Source organism: Panthera leo, chromosome D3 (genome assembly GCF_018350215.1).
Source record: "Panthera leo isolate Ple1 chromosome D3, P.leo_Ple1_pat1.1, whole genome shotgun sequence".
Taxonomy (NCBI): Eukaryota; Metazoa; Chordata; class Mammalia; order Carnivora; family Felidae; genus Panthera; species Panthera leo.
In genome coordinates, this window is record NC_056690.1 from 69675553 (window position 1) to 69694952 (window position 19400).

General features: G+C 47.3%; 1 protein-coding gene across 3 annotated transcripts in view; it reads right to left on the bottom strand.

The window, feature by feature from the left end:
- Positions 1-19400, bottom strand: part of MYO5B (myosin VB) — a 338880-nt gene that overhangs the window by 117146 nt on the left and 202334 nt on the right. For all 3 annotated transcript variants that reach the window (XM_042910156.1, XM_042910155.1, XM_042910154.1), the window contains 3 exons: positions 15389-15496; positions 11726-11835; positions 5977-6242 (listed from right to left, as the gene is read on the bottom strand). In XM_042910156.1, coding sequence (XP_042766090.1) covers positions 5977-6242; positions 11726-11835; positions 15389-15496 — 484 coding nt within the window. The remainder of the gene's footprint in view (positions 1-5976; positions 6243-11725; positions 11836-15388; positions 15497-19400) is intronic.

Here is a 19400-nt window from a genome sequence, read left to right on the forward strand (position 1 = left end):
AACACGTGTTGTCAAGGATGCAGAGAAACTGGAACCCATGTGCTCTACTGATAGAGATGCAAACTGCTGCAGCCACTATGGAAAACAATCTGGAGGTTCCTCAAAAAATTAAAAGAATTGTCATGTGATCCAGCAATCCGACTTCTGGCTATATGTCCAAAAGAATTAAAAGAAGAGCTATTTGCACACCCCTGTTTGCTGCAGCATTGTTCATAATAGCCCAGAGCTCAAAGAAACCCAAAGATCCAACAGCAGAAGAATGGGTAAGTAAAATGTGGTCTGTACACACAATGGAGCATTATTCAGCTTCCAAGAAGGAAATCCTGTCACAGCCTGCAGCATGGATGAGCCTTGAGGACATTACACTAAGTAACTTAAGCCGGTCACAAAAAGACAAATGTTATAGGGTTCCACTTACATAGGTATCTAAAGTAGTCACATTCACAGAAACAAAGAGGGGTGGTGGTTGCCAGGGGCTGCCAGGAGAGAAAGGGAGTGGTTCAGTGGGTGTGGAGTTTCATTTTCCAATGGGAAAGAGCTCTGAGTTCTGTTGCGCAACAACATGAATATACTTAATTGATGGCGCTGAACCATATACTTAAAAATGGTTACAAATGTAAGTTTTATGTTAGGTACTTTTCCAGCTGTAATTTAAAAAAATTATTTTTAAAAACGTATCATTAAAAAGGACTAACTAGACCTGAGTGCTAACTTAAAGTTAGGAAACACGGCAACAAACACAGGAAGTAATGTGAGGACTTTGAGAAGGATAGAAAATCCCCGCAAACCTCATTTCCTGCTTCCTGGGGCCTACCCACTCCCATCTCCTCTGCTCCTCAGCATTAAGCATTCATCTATACACTCTGCCTTGCTCCCCAAGTCTCCTAGGCCAACTGTCCTCTCGTCAAGAAGGAGCCGGCCACAGCCAAAGCCCCTGCCACCTTGGCATTTGGAAGGCTCAAGTCCAAGACGAATAAATGCATTTTCCCCAAATTGAAGCCATCTATTTCTTTTTGCCTCAGAGGAGAGGAATGAAGGATTACAGTTACAATTATTCAAACCTGTAGAGGCAAACGCTGGTTAATGTAACATGAAAAGGAAACCCCTGGCCTGGGAAGAAACACCCGCGGGCAGCTTCACAGATCCTCAGTTAAAGGAAAGAGCTGGTCTCAGGGTGGCTAAATTGCCTGCTCTGCACTTTTTGGAGCTGAGGTGGGGGAGCAGGTCGTGGGGAAGCCATCCCTCTGCCAGGGCACTGCTTGTCGTGTCGGGAAACGTTCAGGAGAGTCTGAGAGACTCACCTCTGACTGGGGGGCTCACAATAACTGTGGTGGAAGCAGCTGAGGCCCATGCCATTTATTTCGGGGTTCACAGCCTTTTCTACAGTCCGAACTACCAGTTGGAACACCACGATGAGGGGAGATGCCCCTGTGTGACGCTGGCTAAGTCCACTGTTTCCTTATACACAAAGGAGTGTCCACTCTGGCTGCTGATTCTATAGTAACACTTTAAACGTTTACAGAAATTTCTGGAGTGGCTCACCCACACCACAGAACTCTTTTCAGGTGTTCTTACAATGAGCTTGACTGGGAGTCAACCTTAAATAGCAGCCACAGTCCACCTGGGGACAGTTATCCCACTAATTGCAAATTAGTGTCTACTAGTTGGGGAGGCAAAGGCAATTCCACTCTCATTTGCTAGCTTTGGCGCATTTGTAACCTGATTTAGGAGGAGCTAATTCCCGGGTTGCTTGGGTGGCTCAGTTAAGTATCCCACTTCAGCTCAGGTCATGATCTCACAGTTCGTGAGTTCCAGCCCTATGTGGGGCTGTGTGCTGACAGCTCAGAGCCTGGAGCCTGCTTCGGATTCTGTGTCTCCCTCTCTCTCTGCCCCTCCCCCCACTCACTGTGCCTCTCATGCTCTCTCTCAAAAATAAACATTAAAAATAAAGGAGATAATTCCTTTCTTCTTATTGAATGGGGTTTAATCCTTCCCATTCTTTCTAGCTTCCACCTGCCACCCTGCTGGCCCACAGATGACAAGCAATACAACAATCCAAGACTTGAGGTCATCCCAAGGGCATCTTCTAGGGCTGAGAAACAATGAGACCATGGTTTCAGAGATGGTCCCTCTCTTCAGTGTTTGGTAGTGAGGGATTTGGGTAGAAAACTCAGTGTTGGCGTTTTCTGATGCCATGGAGGATGAAAAGCTCCTTAGGATCACATCCCATAGTTACGTTATAAATAAACCCTCAGGACTGGAATAGGTTTGGAATGGGGGGTGGTTGGAGGAGACAACAAGCAGTGGAATGTCCAGTGACACACCTACTTTCAGAAGACAGAAAAATGGCCACGTTGGGAAAAAAAAAAAAAAAAAAAAAAAAAAAAAAAAAAAAAGAACAAAAAGATCCAGTGCCTTTCTGGAAGGTGTCTGAAGTTCCAAAGGAAAGGAGACAGACACCACAGACTTACACCAAACGTTGTCATTTTGTTTCCCGGATGAAGAAATGTCATCACTGACCTGATGGATCAGAAACAGGACCTCCAAGGTCCAAGTGACCTGCTTTCCTGTGGTGGTTTTTGGTTTTGACCTCCTAAGAGTTCTTTAGATACCCATTGGCCAGAAAAGAGCCTTGGCCGGTGTCAATTTCTACAGTAATTTCTCGGCAGACTACAACTGCTGAGGTGCATGCTTATTTACATTCGGGGAATGTCTCTAAGTGCTTTCTTGGCAACAAATGGCCCAGATAGATATAGCCAGCCTGTTAAGTCTGAACCTACCCCATGTCTCAGTTGCCATCTTGAACTCTACCTATATAGGACATGAACGCAGTACTACGTTGAGCATATGGAGGAATATGGCATTCTGTCTCTGCAAGAGCAGAGTGAACGGCTTTGCAAATAGGACCACTTTGTGGCAGAGTCTGCAAAAGGAAATTAGCTCCTGAGAAAGAACAAGGATTTAAAAAAGAAAAGAGGGGCACCTGGGTGGCTTAGTCAGTTAAGCGTCCGATTTCAGCTCAGGATGAGTTCGAGCCCCACGTCAGGCTCTGTGCTGACAGCTCAGAGCCTGCTTCAGATTCTGTGTCTCCCTCTCTCTCTGCCCCTCCCCTGCTCATACTCTATCTCTGCCTCAAAAATAAAAAAATTTAAAAAATATAATAAAAAAAGAGAAAAGAAAACAGATTAGCATATCTGAAGGAAGCACAAAGGGTAGGAAACTTTCCCCACTGGGACCTTACTCTCACTGGAAAGCTGTCAGATGTTCCCAGAGGAACCCACGGTCACTCCAAGAGGGGGATGGCATTCCTAGGATTCTCACCCCACCACGGTCAAATCTACCTCTCCAACCACAAGCAAGTCTTCTCTGAAATCTATTTCTTCCCTTGGGGCAGTGACAGGACCTTAGAACAGACTCAATTACAAGAAGTAAATGGCAAATATAAGCACAAAATGCCAGCTTGAATGAGCCCAGCCAGCAGAATCTCTAGACCCAGCAGCATGACACCCCACCAATGAGCAAAGCCTTTCACTGTCACCGTGAATCCCAGGGAAGGGATGACCATCTATGTAAAAGCCACACACCGCTAAGATAGTAACCAAAACAGAGCTGAGTGCCAGTAGCACCAAAGTCACGACATTAAAACAAAAAAAGAAAGTTTTCTTTCTTTAGTTTTGAGAGGGGGTGACAGGCAGAGAGAGAGGGAGGCAGAGAGAGAGGGAGGCAGAGAATTCCAAGCAGGTTCCACACTGTCAGCGTGGAGCCCGACATGGGCCTTGAACTCATGAACTGTGAGACGGTGATCTGAGCTGAAAACCAAGAGTCGAACACTTAACCGACTGAGCCACCCAGGCACCCCCCTCGAGTCACAGTATTACGTGCTATTCACAACATTGAGTCTACATGTTAGTCTTCCCAGATCAAAAACTCAGTAAAATTAGATTCCTGCCTAGGTTTAAGGGAATCAGGTCAAATGCTGCAGCCTGAGTTTCTCTGGGTCTTACCTTAAAAGGGAACACTAAAGGTCAGTTTTTCTGGGGGAAACCCAATTACCTGAAAATACTCACGACGGAGAGAGTAACAGAATTCCTGACAGCCAAGAGGTATGCTCCCAGGGTACAGAGACTGTCCTGTGCTCTCCACAGAGCAACTCGAGCAGCTGGAGCACAAAGCAGGCACTCAGCTGGCCAGGAGAAGGGGTGGCCTGCACAGGGGTGTTCAGCTAAAACCCTCAAGTGCCCTGGAGCAGACACATCCTCCTTCCGACTCTTGGGTGAAGCTCCACTGTTTACTCATTCTTTGAATGAGCTTTTTTCACGCTTTGCTTTTTCCTACTGCTAGTGCTCATGTTCCCAAAGGTGCCTCCCTACCTCCCATATTTTACTCCCTCCCTTTAAAAGACCCAGTTCAGGGGTGCCTGGGTGGCTCAGTCGGTTAGGCATCTGTCTTCAGCTCAGGTCATGATCTCTCCAGGAGTTCGAGCCCCGCGTCGGGGGCTCTGTGCTGACAGCTCAGAGCCTGGAGCCTGCTTCGGATACTGTGTCTCCCCTCTCTCTGCCCCTCCCCTGCTCATGCTCTGTCTCTGTCTCAAAATAAATAAAAACGTTTAAAAAATTTTTTAAAAGACCAGTTCAGACCTCACCTTTCACATTAAGCTTTCCCTAATGGTACCAATAAGTGTGCCTACTCCTGCCTTGAAACTCACCCAACACCAAGTGTCCAAACCCCCCAACGGACTCTGCTACAATTTCTTCTGTTGCCTCTTGTATTACATAACTCAGGCATGTGACTTAACTCTTCAGCAGGAGGCCTTTGTGATGCTAAAAAAATCAAGTTTCCTTCTTCCATTTCCTCTACACTATGCAACATGGTTTGATTTGAAAGCCAACAATGAACAAGGGCGACAGAGATGTAAGTAGGACAGCCTGTCCTCACGGGGGCAAGTGGCCACTTCTAGGAGATTCTCCTTTACTACAGCCTCAACATAAGGCAAATCCCAGCTCATCAGCCGACTAAGCAGTTGCTTCCACCACAGCGTTCCGGTTCTTACAACTCTGCACTTCCGTGTGTCTCAATTTCTATTTTAAGATAGAAGTCATGACTTCTAGGATATAAAGATCCAGGAGGATTCAACCTATTATTAGCTTAAAGAGGGCAAGGCATTGATCATAAAAGATGTTCAAGGGAGATTGCAAACCAGTACATATAATTTCAAACACCTCTAGAAGGATCTGGAAGGAACCTCAAAGAGACTATGGCTCAACTCTTCATTTTAAGCTATGGAAATAAAAGACCAGAAAGGGGCTGTGATCTGTAGAGAACCATCCAGTGAGCTGGTGACAGCTGTGAGTTACAATACTCATCTCCTGAGGCCTAGTCAAGTAGACTTTCCACTGTGCCATGCTGCCTTTCCCTGCAAAACACACAGTTATAAACAACAGTTTTTGCCATTAGGCTCGAAGTCTGAAAGGAAGAGAAATCTCAAGAATGACCACACGTGAGTCTTACAGTGCTGGACAAAATCATGGTAGTACAATAACCATCTAGACAGGTCATATAGGGAATGAGCTCAAAGGGTAGATTTGAATAAAACAGCTTAAGTTCGTAGTAGCTTCCAGTCCAATGTTGGGTGAGATACTTCCCTCTCTTGGCCTGTTTCTCAGTTGTGAAGAAAGGCGACTACATGGTTTCTCAATGGGAAAGCTACTGGGGTTCTGACAGGGTCTGTTCTTCCTTAAAACCATCCCTCCGTATTGCAGGACACCTAGCATCCCTGACCTGAGGCCACTAGGTGCCAGTAGAGACCCCAGTCACTGTGACAACCAAAAAAAATGCTTTCCTACATTTCACACTCTCCTGGGTTGAGAATGCCAGGGTCTTGGGGAGCATGACAAGGCCCCCTGCCAACTCTGAAATGCGGGCAGGAAGACACTAACAACCATCAGGTAGAGTGTAGGAGGATGTGTGCAGGCCTACCCATAGATGTCCAGGACGCCAATGAAGGAGTGTTGCTTGAGAGGCGTGTGCAGGGCCTTGTTGATGTGCTCCACAATCCAGCCGAACAGCTGGGCATAGATGTGCTTGGCTAGGGCATTGCGGGCATTGACCACCTGCTGCAGGGACATAGTCTTGACGTAGGTCTCTGAGGTGGTGACCAGCTTTCGATGGCATAGCCAGTGCTCCATCTGACTGTGCTCCACCCCTAGCAGTCGGCAGAAGCTGTTCAAGTGTTCATCCTGAGGCTGGAAGAGACACGGGAGACGGTTTCAGGAGGGGAATGGAGAGCAAACCCGCCACCACGCCCTCTCCCTTAGGACAGAATGAGCCCGCCCAGCACGGTGGGGCCATGTTTCTCCCAGCCACAGCACCGGCGGACTCACACGCTCTCATACGGATGAGCAGAGGGACAGGCGGAGCCCAGAAAATGTTGCTCAAACTCATTATTACACCAAATTATCAGGGCTGTAAAAAACAAAAGCTTTCTCAACTTTTCCTATGCCCTCCCCTCCACGGGCAGCCAGCTGCCTAGTGACAGGCAGGAGAGAATCTGGGAGCAAAGGGAGTAGAATGAGAATTGATAATTTAGGGACGGATAATCCAGTAAGGAGCCAGAAGACAGCAGTAACTGTACAAAGAAGTGCACACAGAATCACAGTGAACGTTTAGTTTCCATCCACAGAGTCCCACCTGCAGTGCTGAACCCACAGCCCAAAAAGAAGCCCTCATGTGCAGGCACTACCCTTGACCAGCACCTGGTCTAACAGCTGCCTTAGCCTCAGTGACATTAAGCAACACATACTTGATGCTATCCTTTTTTTTTTTTTTTATTACTATTTTTGAGAGGGAAAGATGGAGACGCAGAGAGAGAGAGAGAGAGAGAGAGAGAGAGAGAGGGAGAGAGAGAGAGAGAGAGGGAGAGAGAGAGAGAGAGGAAGACACAGGATCTGAAGCAGGCTCCAGGCTCTGAGCTGTCAGCACAGAGCCCGACGCGGGGCTCAAACCCACAAACTGTGAGATCATGACCTGAGCCGAAGTCGAACGCCCAACCGACTGAGCCACTCGGGGGCTCCGCTTGGTGTTTTACTCTTAAAGTACTTGCTGCCTCGGGGAAAAAAAAAAGCCAATCAAGGTGGAAAGCTAGGACAAGCGGCAAGAATACAGAACTGTGACCTGAGAAGAACAGCCCACTTGGAACATGGTTAAGCGGTACCACCACCCTTTTAGAGCTGGAGGAAAAACTAGGAATTCCTGGAGATGAAGTCCCTTTTCTACAGAGTGAGGCAGCGCATTTCCAGAGACTTGCCCAGGGTGCCTTCTACCCAGCGAACCCAGCTGCCTCTGATCTGGACACTCACTTACCCAAAGCCCCAATCAGAGCACTTGGCCTTCGGGTCCCTGATAAACACATCACCTACAGGTCTGGTCTTATTACACCCAGTAGTCGGATACTCCTTGCTTTTCACAGAGGGCACCCCACGAAAAATCCTGTTCTTTGCTCTCTCACCTAAATCCTCTCCCTGGGAAAGCTGATAACCCAGCCAGGAGCCTGCTGGATTGCTTATTAACTCAGGCAGAAAGGGAATCCTTCAGAACATGATGTGCCACCTTCTATAATGACACTGCTCGTGGGACTCATTTTCTAATGAGGCTGCTTTGTAGGATTTAAATGAGACTTTACGTGTTCAGTGAAAATTAACGCAGATAACTGTACCATTTCCCCGGGCCATTTTTTTTTCCTCCTACAGATATTTAAAATCCATCTAGCCAAAACAAACCCGATTACAAATTAGAATGTCAGAGTAGGAACGAACTTCCAAAAGTCAGTAAGGCCACCTTTTCTCCAAAACGCGGTCTGTGGAGCAATAGTTCCAAAGCACACTAATTGGCTTTATCTAACCAGAGGGACGGCACCAGGTGAGACACAGCTGGACTCCTTGGTTAACGTACCCTGAAAGCACCAAGAGACCTATTTTATGCAGCATTTCCTGAACTTAACTGACCAAAGAACCCTTATTTTCTTAAGAAATTGCCCAGAGCTAAGCTTTGGGGGAAAATTCCTTGGGCACCATCATTCTAGCCCAATCCCCCTTATTTTTCAGGTGAAGAAAAATGAGGGGAACGGAAGCCTATCTGGCCGTGGCCCAGAGCTCCTGATCCAGCCAGCGGGGTGGGCACGCAGAGGCCCTGTCTTCTCACTCAGCAGGTGGGGCTGCTGCGGCCACCTCTCCAGGCCAACCCCATTTCTCTATGCAGCAGCCTGTGCCTGCCTTCCTTCTCCCCCAGACAGAAAGCCACATGTAGCCGCATTAAATGCGTAGGGACCACTTGGCAAGCAACAGGTTCAGAGGTGGAAAGAGTCCAACCTCTTAATCTGACCTGCTTCCAAGAAATTCTTAATTGCTAGGCATAGCACTGCAGCTGGATTCCCTGACATGTACATGGCCTGCTGGCAGCAAACATGACTGCCCAAGGCCTGCTCGCTGGTTCCCTAGCCTCCCTGGCACCTCCCAGGTGAATGCAGTGGAGAAAGAACCACGAGTTCTGGAATGGTTTGATCACCGCCTCGGGACAGGTTCCCATCTGCTGCAGCGGGATGTGGCTTGCCCCTCTATTACCCCTTCTGACTGTTGATTAAAGGTGCTAAGTGAGACTGATTTAACATCATGCAATTACATTTAAGCTTAATTAAATGGTACTAAATCCATTAAAAACAGCCAGCATCATAGGTAGATTAGGTTTTGTGGGCCCATATTGCCAAATTCAAAAAACAAATTGCCGCTGGTGTCCAAGTAATTGCATGCTGTTGCCTCTCCAGGGTAACTCTGGCCTTCATGGAACACATTTGTATGCTTTGATTAAAAACTACCAAGCAGAAGGCATACTGCGTACGGACAGACAGCCTTTCCAGGAGGCAGCCCACCCCATGCACCTGAGGAATAGACCCAAATCCATCTGAGACAGACGTGCACTAGTGGAGCACTTCCTGAGCATGTACTGCCTGCCCAGCACTGCGCTAGGTGCTGCCGGGGACATCAGCATGGGGAGGACAGCCTCAGCTCAAGGTGGGCTGGAAGGCACAGGGCTGGCAGTGGTACAGGGGACACACGGGCTGGGGCCCAACGTGGCCCTGTCATTAACTGTTATGATCTCTCTGGGCCTTAGTTTTTCCAGCCCTGTTAAGTGACAGGGTTACCCAGAAAGCCCACTCTGGTTCCAACAACAAGGATAACCGGCAAGAACTCAATCACACGTGAGCCCTGGGCTAAGGTAGCTCATGTCGGTTGCACTGTGCACATAAGGAAGCAGACTTAGAAGCGTTAACTATAAGTGGCAGAACCAGGATTTAACACCCTGGCAGTCCTGACTCAGAGCTCTCACGTGTTCTCCACACAGCCTCTAATTGGAGGACAATGAAAGACCAAGTAACTGTGCTCAAAAACCTGACTTCCTGTTAGCTCTAAGAGATAGGTATCCCAGCTTCTACCGGTGAGACTTCCTCCCACCTCCCCTCCATAACTGTGTCCTCCGTCCACCCTTCTCCAAGTGTAAGCCTCGGTATCCCCACCTTCCTGCAGTGTTTACAGAAACACTCAGCAGGTGCCAACATGTGTCAAGTTGGAAGAGAGAACACATCAGACACGGCCCTGGAGTTTAGTCGGGGAAACCGGCATTGATCAAATAGCCAATCAGGCACCTACCAAGTGCTGGGCACCATCCTGGGTGGTAGAGATACAATAATTAAGAAACAGTAGCTGCCTTTGTAGATTGTGGACTCCCTCAAGGGAGAGAGACATGCGGCAAACCACCCCACGGAAAATGCAAAATTGCAACCATGCTAGGCACCATGCAGAACAGGTACAGATGCTGTAGAAATCCATGATGGGGGAGGAGGAGACTGGGGGAGGGGGGTAGTGTTGAGAACGTGTGTCACCTTTCCTGTACCTCACCAACCCAAACCAGGAGTTTCTCAAAGCAAATGTTTCTAGTATCAGTTGTCCCGGACACCAGGACATACACGGCTGCCCTAAGAAACCAAGGGGCATTTACTGGGGTATGTGAGTGGGTTAGGCACAGACCCCTTAATTTTTTTTTTTTTAATGTTTATTCATTTCTGAGGGACAGAATGAGAGAGAGTGCAAGTAGGGAAGGGCAGAGAGAGAGGGAGACACAGAATTCGAAGCAGGCTCCAGGCTCTGAGCTGTTGCACAGAGCCAATGAGGGGCTCAAACCCATGAACTGCGAGATCATGACCTGAGCTGAAGTTGGACGCTTAACCGACTGAGCCACCCAGGCACCGACCCCTTATGCCTTCCTCACAAGGAAAAAGACATGGGAGCAATAGTTCACTGGCCTGAAGGCCTCAGTCTCGGGGAGTGCTTGGCTCGCACTGGGGGCCCATTCCCCACACTGCCAAGGCACAGGGCCTCCTTGCATCACCCAGGTGCTCTCAGCACCATTGCTGCCAACCTCACTGCCCACCCACCCAACATACACACCCCAATGTCACAGTGACACCCCGATGGTCACCTGACACTGCTCAAGCTCCAACGTTCCCTCCTTTCAAACTGAGCCCAGGTACATGAGCCTCAAAGCTCTCGCTAGAGAGCATGGAATCTAAGCTCTTTAGCTTAGATTCCATGCTAAGGATGGTGGCAGCCTTGATGGGCCCAGGAGACCTCCCACCCCCAAGACCATTTCTCTTTCAGGGAAAACGTATGGGGCAGTGGGGAGGGGATGCCAGATGCCAACTACAGTTCAGGTCTTCCTCTCTCTAAAGACAGGGCCAATTTCAACTTCTGATAAGCCCTAACTCCAAGCAAACAGCAGGAAATAAGTATTTGTTCAATTGAAAAAGCATCAGGTGTGAGTGGCATGGACACATGCCCACATTTGTATTCTATAGTATCGTCTTCTGTCTTCTCCCAAGATCCAGGTTTCTAAACTCTACATCCTTGGGAACAAGAATTATACTTTGTATCTCCCCAAGACTTAGCCGCTAAGGGGCTGAGGAAAGGTCTATAATCAACAGTTGCAGATTCACTTATTAAGAGGAGAGACTAGACTGACCCAAATACCAGAGCGCACACCCCAGCTGCTGTCTCTAGGACCGCACTGGTACCCACTCCAACACCCACCCATTTTTTTTTTTTTTAATGTAGCACATATCTGGTGCTACATTGGGCACCAGGAAAATAACTGTCACTATGAGCATTTTTGGAGTAACTCACAGTTTATAATACTTTCACATAGATGTCTCAATATTCTGCATCACACTGTCAAAATCTTGCTAAGTGTGGTTATCTTTTGTCCGCCCAATTAGATTGTAAGCTCCTTGGAGACAGTCCTTCATCTCCTTCCTGATGTCCAACATAATGTCCATCCCTTTGCTGCATGGACCTTAGTCACGAGTTCAGAAAGTACTCATGGATTGGTAACACTCTGTAGAATTCCATGGACCTCAGTGTACTTGGAAAAGCAATCCATTAAAAAAAAAGTATTTAATAGCCCCTAAATTCCCTCCCCTCGGTGACAGAAATTTGATGGCAACTGATTTGAAAAGGATGTGTTCTTTTAAAAAATTATCAGTAAGAACAGAAGCCATTATTGTTAAGAATAAATAACCTCTGAGAGTCCTCTGAGTGTAAAAACACATTTCAGTTGTATAAAACTGTAAGAGCAGAGTAAATTGTGTATGTTTTATCTTGGGTGTTGGTGTGCAACTTACTGATATACTACAGGAATCACCATCACGCTCAGCCTGAATCTCCACATTTCCAAGGTGCAGGATAGAAGCAATTATCTTAAAAATGCTTATCTGATGGGACTCTCTCACTCCTGAAAAAAAGAAGAATGAATGACACTTAACATCCATGGTAGGATAGAAAGGACATTTTACCCTTTTTTTAAGGACTTAAAAATTTTTTTTCCTTGATTTTCCTTCCTGGGCCAACGACTCCTAAAATGATCCAGGCTCCTCACCAAGTAATTACCGCTCATAGTAACAGCTCAGAGGGCAAAGGGGCTCCCTGGGCTAAAAGGGAAATATCCTCACTCTGATTGTCTTGTTCAAACCAGATGGGTTATGCTACCATTTTAACTTCTCTAAGAGCAAAGGAGAGACAGCAATCACACAGACTCATTTTCGTCTTCATCTCGACCGAATACTTTATGGATGTTTTCATGAGTTTAATAACAATGGCCATTTATCTGTAGTCACTTCTCTCCAAACGCAATATCCAGCAAACATCTGTGTCCCACATCCCAAGTGCCAACGGGGGAGGAAGAGGAGAAACTTCTGGGAGGGCTGTTGTTGGAGCTGGACAGCCAGCTGGCTCTCAGCTGGGGCCGTGCTCCATGCTCCTTCAGTTACAGACACACCGGACCTGCAGCCGCTGGGGCAGCAAACACCTGATGCCGCATTTGAGTACCTAAGTTATCAAAGACATGCATGATCTCTTAAAATTTATCTTTAGATTTAAGGCATTATCATTTATTTTTGAATACAAAATCAGACCTATAAAAAAACAGGCTACAGAGTAACGGAACACTAGTTAACCTACCCCACAGTTTAAGAAATAATACAGTAGTCTCCCATATTTCTCTCCAGCTGCAATTTTTAAGGCAATACTTTACTCACGCCAAAAAAAAAAAAAAAAAAAAAAAAAAAAGTGACACCAATATAAGTGGATGGTAAAGATGTCACCCACTAGGATTAAAAACCATCCACAAAGTGGACAACCCAAGCATGAACTGGACAAATGGATGCTAGACTTTATTAATGAGAGATGACCATTGCTGTTTAAGCTTCATAGGGGGAGGGGTTTATTTTTTAATATGAAGTTTTAAAATACACAAAGAAATAGCAATATAATGAATCCCTGTTCTTGCCTTGGCACACGGGTGGCTCAGGAGCATGAATAATGGAAGTGAACTGATGGCTGTTACACAGACTGCCAGTATTCCCAAAGGTCTACAGAAATGCAGGAGCCATTCAAATATCTAGTTTCATTTAATCTAATTAAGAAACAAAGAGCTCGAGGCCAAAGAATTTACTGTAACTGATTAAGACTGAAGAAAATAAGATAGGTTAAAGGCCGGAGATTGTTACCCCAGACAAGACAGGAGGCTTGTACTAGGCTTTGGATCAGAGCTCAGAGTGTCCTGATCTCAAGTAAGTCCTCTTGGAAGTACTAGTCAGGAAGTGGGCATTTGGGCCTTCCCATTAAGGACAGATCGCTTTCCTCTCTCCTTCACTTATCCTTAAGAACTGATGCTTTGTCAATTTCCAAAGCCTTCACCACCCTGTCATGGTAGGAATGTAAGTCATAGATATCAAATGACTATTAAATCCTAACAATAGTTAGGATTCCTGCACTAGTAAACAAAAACCAAACAATAAAACTGAAGGAGTAAAACGGGTTGGCAACCTATGACCTATAGCCCACAGTGTGTTTTTGTAAATAAAGTTTTATTAGAACAGTCATACCCATTCATTTACCTTGTGTCTCTGGCCACTTTCACACTACAGCAGCAAAGTTGAATAGCTGCTCCAAAAACCACGTGACTCAAAGGGCCCCAAGTAATATTTATAATTCTGTTTTTAACAAAGTTTGCCAAGCCCAGAGTAAAAAAGTAGACAAGTTTATTGAAGAGCAAAGAAGAAGGGCTTATTACAATAGATTTGCAAATGCCTTTTGCTTTGTGAACACAAGTACCCAGGTTTCTTAGAGGCCCTGGAGGGAACCAACTTCTCCCCCGATCAGTGTGTGCCCACTGCTCACAGTAGCAACACAGGGGCCTCCTCCTGACAAACTGGGCAGAATGTTACCCTTAGCATCAAGTCCCCTCCAAACCGGCTTCCCAGCTGAAGACTACAATGGCGATAGGGTGTGGGAGAGGGTCAGGGGTGCCACTTATCAATTTATTACCGGTTTCAAATCTGTCCCACTTTGCGATACTGGAGCTAGACCCTGTCAACATTTCCCCTTTGCCCATGGTGGAATGTCCAGCTTGGTCAAAGAGCACTGTAGTGACTCAGTGATGCAAGAGCAGCAAGGAGACAGGCCTGTTCTTGGTTCTGGTCCACTACAGTTATCATTCATCCCGGCAGCACAGCAACCTCCCCAGATGAGCTGCTGCAATGCCTGCAAGCCACGGTCTCCCCATTAGCAGCTGCTTCTGAGACCTTCTGGCTCCACCGCACCCTGGGGCACCTGCAGGCTCCCTGTGCAGACCGACCAGCAATGGCCACACCCTCCGGCAAGTTCCTTCACCCCATCTTGTGGTAACCACGGACTGACATCTCAGCCAGGCAACAACAGTTCCTGTACTAGCTGTTCTTCCTTGCCCTAAAGGGAGCAGCAATTCTTTTGCACCTGCTATTTCTGTACCCCTAAAATCCTCTTATACTTTTAATAATCTTTTAATAATCATCAACTGTTGGAATAACAGTGTGGCTTTTATGTCCCGATTATTTCACAGGTACCAAAGACAAACTGTGTCTACCCACTGGTTATCCAGAGAAGTGAATAGCACTGAGATTTCAGCACATGAAGTCCTGGTTCTACCCATATCGACCTTAGGGCAAGTCCTGGTTGGCCAGGTTTTATTTAGACATTGGGTAAGACTTGCCAGATTCCCACCAAAGAACCTAAGAAACGCTGCTCTGGGGTAGTCACGTGACTCACAAGCCAAATGTCTACCTCTGTCAGAAGGGGCTGGGGAAAAACACAAGGCCCATCCTGAGCAACTTCATGAATTACAGGCTGCTTTGCCAAACTTTGTTTTCTTCTGGCTGCAGGTCCCAGGACTTTATTCAACTTCCCAGTTAAGAAAGGGCAAGAGAGGAGTTTTCTCTCACTCTATGGCCCTTTATGCCCATAAAGACACAGAAATCTTGAAGAATTCTACTGTTACACTCTATACAGAAACAGTGACAACAGAAGTGACATTATGAGGGTGCCACCAGACCTTTATATAGTCTGTTTCCAACTCAGATCCCATGACTGAGGTACATGGGTGATTTGGTCCAAAAGACATGCTCTTTCTGCCAGAACACATGGCCTCTAAACCCAGACCACAGCACAGGAGGATGTAGCTCTTTTTCATTTTCCTCCACTGGCTTTGATGGCCTGAGGAAGCAAAAAGGGCTATCTTGCAGTGCCTGAGAGAGCAACTCACAATCCCTTATTTTTAAGGCCTATCAACAAAGCTGTTCTTAAACTTTGGAACCGAGGGTTGGGATGGAGTAAGAGTGGGATGACATTCACTGAGGGCAACAGGGCTTCCCCATCGGCTTATGAAGGTTGGCCAAGTGGGACACTGTCAGGCTTTTCTACTCTCCACGAAATCAATCCTCTGGGCCCGTTCCCACTCAGAAGCTGCTCACCGAGGAGTGTGAAGGCTTGCCGCGTCTTCTCAAAGTCCTCGGCATCATCGACACCCTCGATACACGTGTCTCTTCCCTGTGAGGTATAGAAGAAGTCCTCCGCGCATGCTGTGGGAGGAGAGGAGGAAAGGCATCCCGGTTTACCCATGATCACGACCCAAGAGGATTTCTACTCATCCCAGGTGAAGATTTACTCCCAGCCGCATGTGGAACCTTTCAAGGTATCACCTTTATTGACAATGGCAAATGGAGAGAAAACTGGATAAGGAAACAGAACGTTACACCATGCTGACCGAACGCACTGTTGTGTTTGTATAAAACCAGCATGTGAAAAACAGTGAATGAAATAGTCACAGGTAGTTCAATTTACAGGATTCATCGGGTTTTTTCTCAGTTGTTCTACCAAGTTGGGCACCCGAGTTCTTCAGACAGGTGAACAGAAGCGAATTCCTCCTCAGTCAGGCCTCTGATAACAGCCTGGGGGACAAGTGGCAAGGAGGGGTCTCAGTTCTGCCTTAGGAGTCAGAGCCAACCCCAGAAGGGGGGCAAAAATGCAACAAGCCCTGGGTAGTAGCCGCACAATAGGCTGGGAAGTCGGCATTTAGAGTAACAAGGGCACCTCGTCAGAATTACTTCAGAAAATCACATTTTCCACAAAATACAGTAGCTTTGTGGAATACCACCCTGACCAGTGTTTAGAATTTCTAAATGTACAATGTTTGACAAGATGCCAAAGCTGGACACTGGCTGGTGTTCCTCTTCTCCTGTAAAGACCCAATTACTTCGCCTTGATCTGAGTTCATACCGTTTGAGCACGCATCAGTTAAACATGCATAGAGGCCATTTCATTGTGATTCCCGGTCCTCCTTCAACACCTTGATCTGCCTGTTTGATCCCGTAAGAATTTCTTGAGTCTCTTTCCTTGCTCCCCCTGTCATCGCCGGGGTCTGACCTTCAGCACCTGCTGTCTGGGGACTGTTGCCAAAGACTAACCCAGTCTCCTTCCTTCTCCTGTCCTTTCGAGTCCACTTTCAAATTTCTGGTAACTCTGATCACACTGCAACCCTATCTAAAGCCCTTTAGAGACCCCCTCCCTACCCCTATGCCCCCAAGACAGGGGTCAAGCACCCTGAAAGGACCTCCAGGGTCTTTTGTGAAGCAGCTGCAGGTTCCTCCTCCTTCCCCTCCGGACTCAGGGCTGCCTCCACATCTCTGGTCTCAGATCCACCGGCTTCCTCACTGTCATTCCTCAGCTCTACTCTCGGTCCAGGCCCACAGGGGCCCCGCCCACCTCTCCTTTCTGGTCTCTTCCATTCCCCACCTCACACCCTCTGCTCCAAGCCACACTCGTTGGGTAAGTGCACATTGCCAGGCCCAGCGAGGAAGTGGCAGAAGCCAGACCCAAGCCCTGCCCACACAGCCCGAGCCAGGACCCGCACTGCCCACAGGGATGGGCCGCCGAGTATCAGTCATAGCTTATGACGGAAGGCTTCCTGGGGGAGTAGCCCAAACACACTTTGAGGACTAGAGCTGGGAGAAGAAGGACTTGAGCCCCGGGCTCACTGACAGCCACAGCAAAGGCGAACTGTTAGGAAGGAAGGTCTCTTTGGAAGGTGCCAAACTCACCTCTCTTATATCTAATCACCCCACAAGCTCTAGCACAGGACGCAATAGTTTCCAAGGCTTATGAAAAGCATCCGTTCATTTTTCCTTTTCACTCACCTTTCAAAGTACCTCCTTTGATGATTTTGGCAGGGCCCACATGAAGATGATTGCACATATTTATTCCTATTTTTCAGACAAGCAAACTGAGGGACATAGGGCTTGAAGGGATCACTCAGACTCACCCAGGCTTTGGCCAGGCCTGGGAGAGCCCACTACTTGGTCACCCGATTGTGGAGAGGGTTGTTTATGATATGGTTTTGTCATAAACACAACCTAACTCGTTGTCAAAAGTTATCAGCTGACACACCAGAAAAACAGGCACCTGAGACTCCAAAGGAAGGCACCAGACCTCTCTGCTGGAGGAAAGGAGGCAGTTTCAGCATCTACCAAGACCCTTCATGGTCAACCACCAGGGCCTACGACCTGATGTTCTGAGTCAGACCCCCCACCTTCCCTGCTGCCAGTTCCCAAACTCAGGCCCACCAGGGGAACCTCCTCTGGCTCAGGCTCATCACTGCAGGGGTCCCCTGGGTCAGTTACAGCTCACTCTATTAAATGATTTGAATCCAATCAAGATTATCAGCTTTTAGGTTTGCAATCGCCTGTGTCCCCCCCATCACACTCCAGACCCTTGTAAGAGACATCCCAACAGAAGGTTCTCTGCCATCTGCTTAGCCACCCTGGATCCTGGCTCTCCTTTCCAGCCTATGAAGTCATCACTGACCATCTCATCTGAGCAACGTCTCTTATCTTCCAGTTTGGCTCTCTCTTTACTCAGCATTTCCAAGGAGAAATATACCACAAAGCCCCCTAGTAACTGGCTCAACAGGCAGATGCTGGGTCAGTGTATAGACCACTGAGGAAGTGTGAGGCCAGTGATTAGAGCAGCAGACCGACCATCAGGGGCCACGACCGAGGGCTAGCACTTCACCTGGGAGGCTATGTTCTAACTGTGTGAGAGAGACTTTTTATAAAACTATCGATAGAAGTGGAAAAGAATTTATTCCTCATTACCTAAGAGCTATATTTAAGGAAATATAAGCCCACTATACCTCTTTTTACCATCATTTGTTCACACTGCAGACACTTACTGGAGTACTTTTCTTTAAATCTCATCCTGAGGTCATTTTAATGCAATAGGCCACCAACAATAGGGTAGGGCAGAGGGAAATACAGACGACTGGCTGCAAATCTGCTCCCCTATGCTCAGACAAATGCACAAAACTCTTGCTGGGCCAAGGGTCTTGCAGAGACGTCTGTATACTTGAGTAGCATGTTTTAGGTGAAGAAAAGGGAGAAGGAGGCAAGGCAGTCTAAATATCCACTAGGGGGGCGCCTGGGTGGCTCAGTCGGTTAAGCGTCCGACTTCGGCTCAGGTCACGATCTCGCGGTCCATGAGTTGGAGCCCCGCGTCAGGCTCTGGGCTGATGGCTCAGAGCCTGGAGCCTGCTTCCGATTCTGTGTCTCCTTCTCTCTCTGCCCCTCCCCCGTTCATGCTCTGTCTCTGTCTCAAAAATAAATAAATGTTAAAAAAAATTTTTTTTTAAATAAATAAAATATCCACTAGGAACCACTGGCCAGTCCCTCATTTACTTCAGGTTTCCAGCCACTCAGCCAGGGTTATCAGCAGAACTAAATATCAAGCTTCAGAGCTCACAGCCAATGCACCCACGAGGCCGAACACAGCTGCACCCCTGAGCACAAGAGCACATCAACACCTCTCAGCTTCCTTCCAAGATGTTCTTGGGGGGCACACATAGGTATAACAGTGCAAGAAATGGGTCAAATTGGGTAGTTTTCAACTGCTCCAGAGGCCCAAGGAAGAGGCCAAGAGAAAGAATATGGAAAAGCTATTTTTTGTTTTTTAATTCAGTGCACTTGTGTAAGTGCAAAAAAAATTAGGATTTTTTTTCCTATTTCCTTAAAGTTACATTTGGGATACAATGGTCCAAATACAAAGGATCTCGCCAGAACTTATTTTTCTACAAAAATGACCTTTAAAAAAGTTTTGATCCCCTGCAGGCTGGCTCTGAGAAGTTTAGCTGGGCTCATGTCCCCACTTTGGGAAGGAAAGAGGTGGGGGGACAAAGCCCTTAGCGTGGCCTACATTCCTGGTCACTTGCGGCCATAAGCCAACATCAGAGCCCAAGGTGCCAGCTCAGGGAGGTGCTCATCAAACAAGGCTTGTACCGGTCCCTCCTTGTCCTCAAGAAGTTGATAGCTTCAGTGGGGGAGATTCAGATTTGTAAACATTTACTTCCCTGGGGAACCTTCTGACCCATCTCCACTATGCTTCACTCAGCATACCCTTCTCTCTCTGCACTGTAACTGACTGTAAGCTAATCAA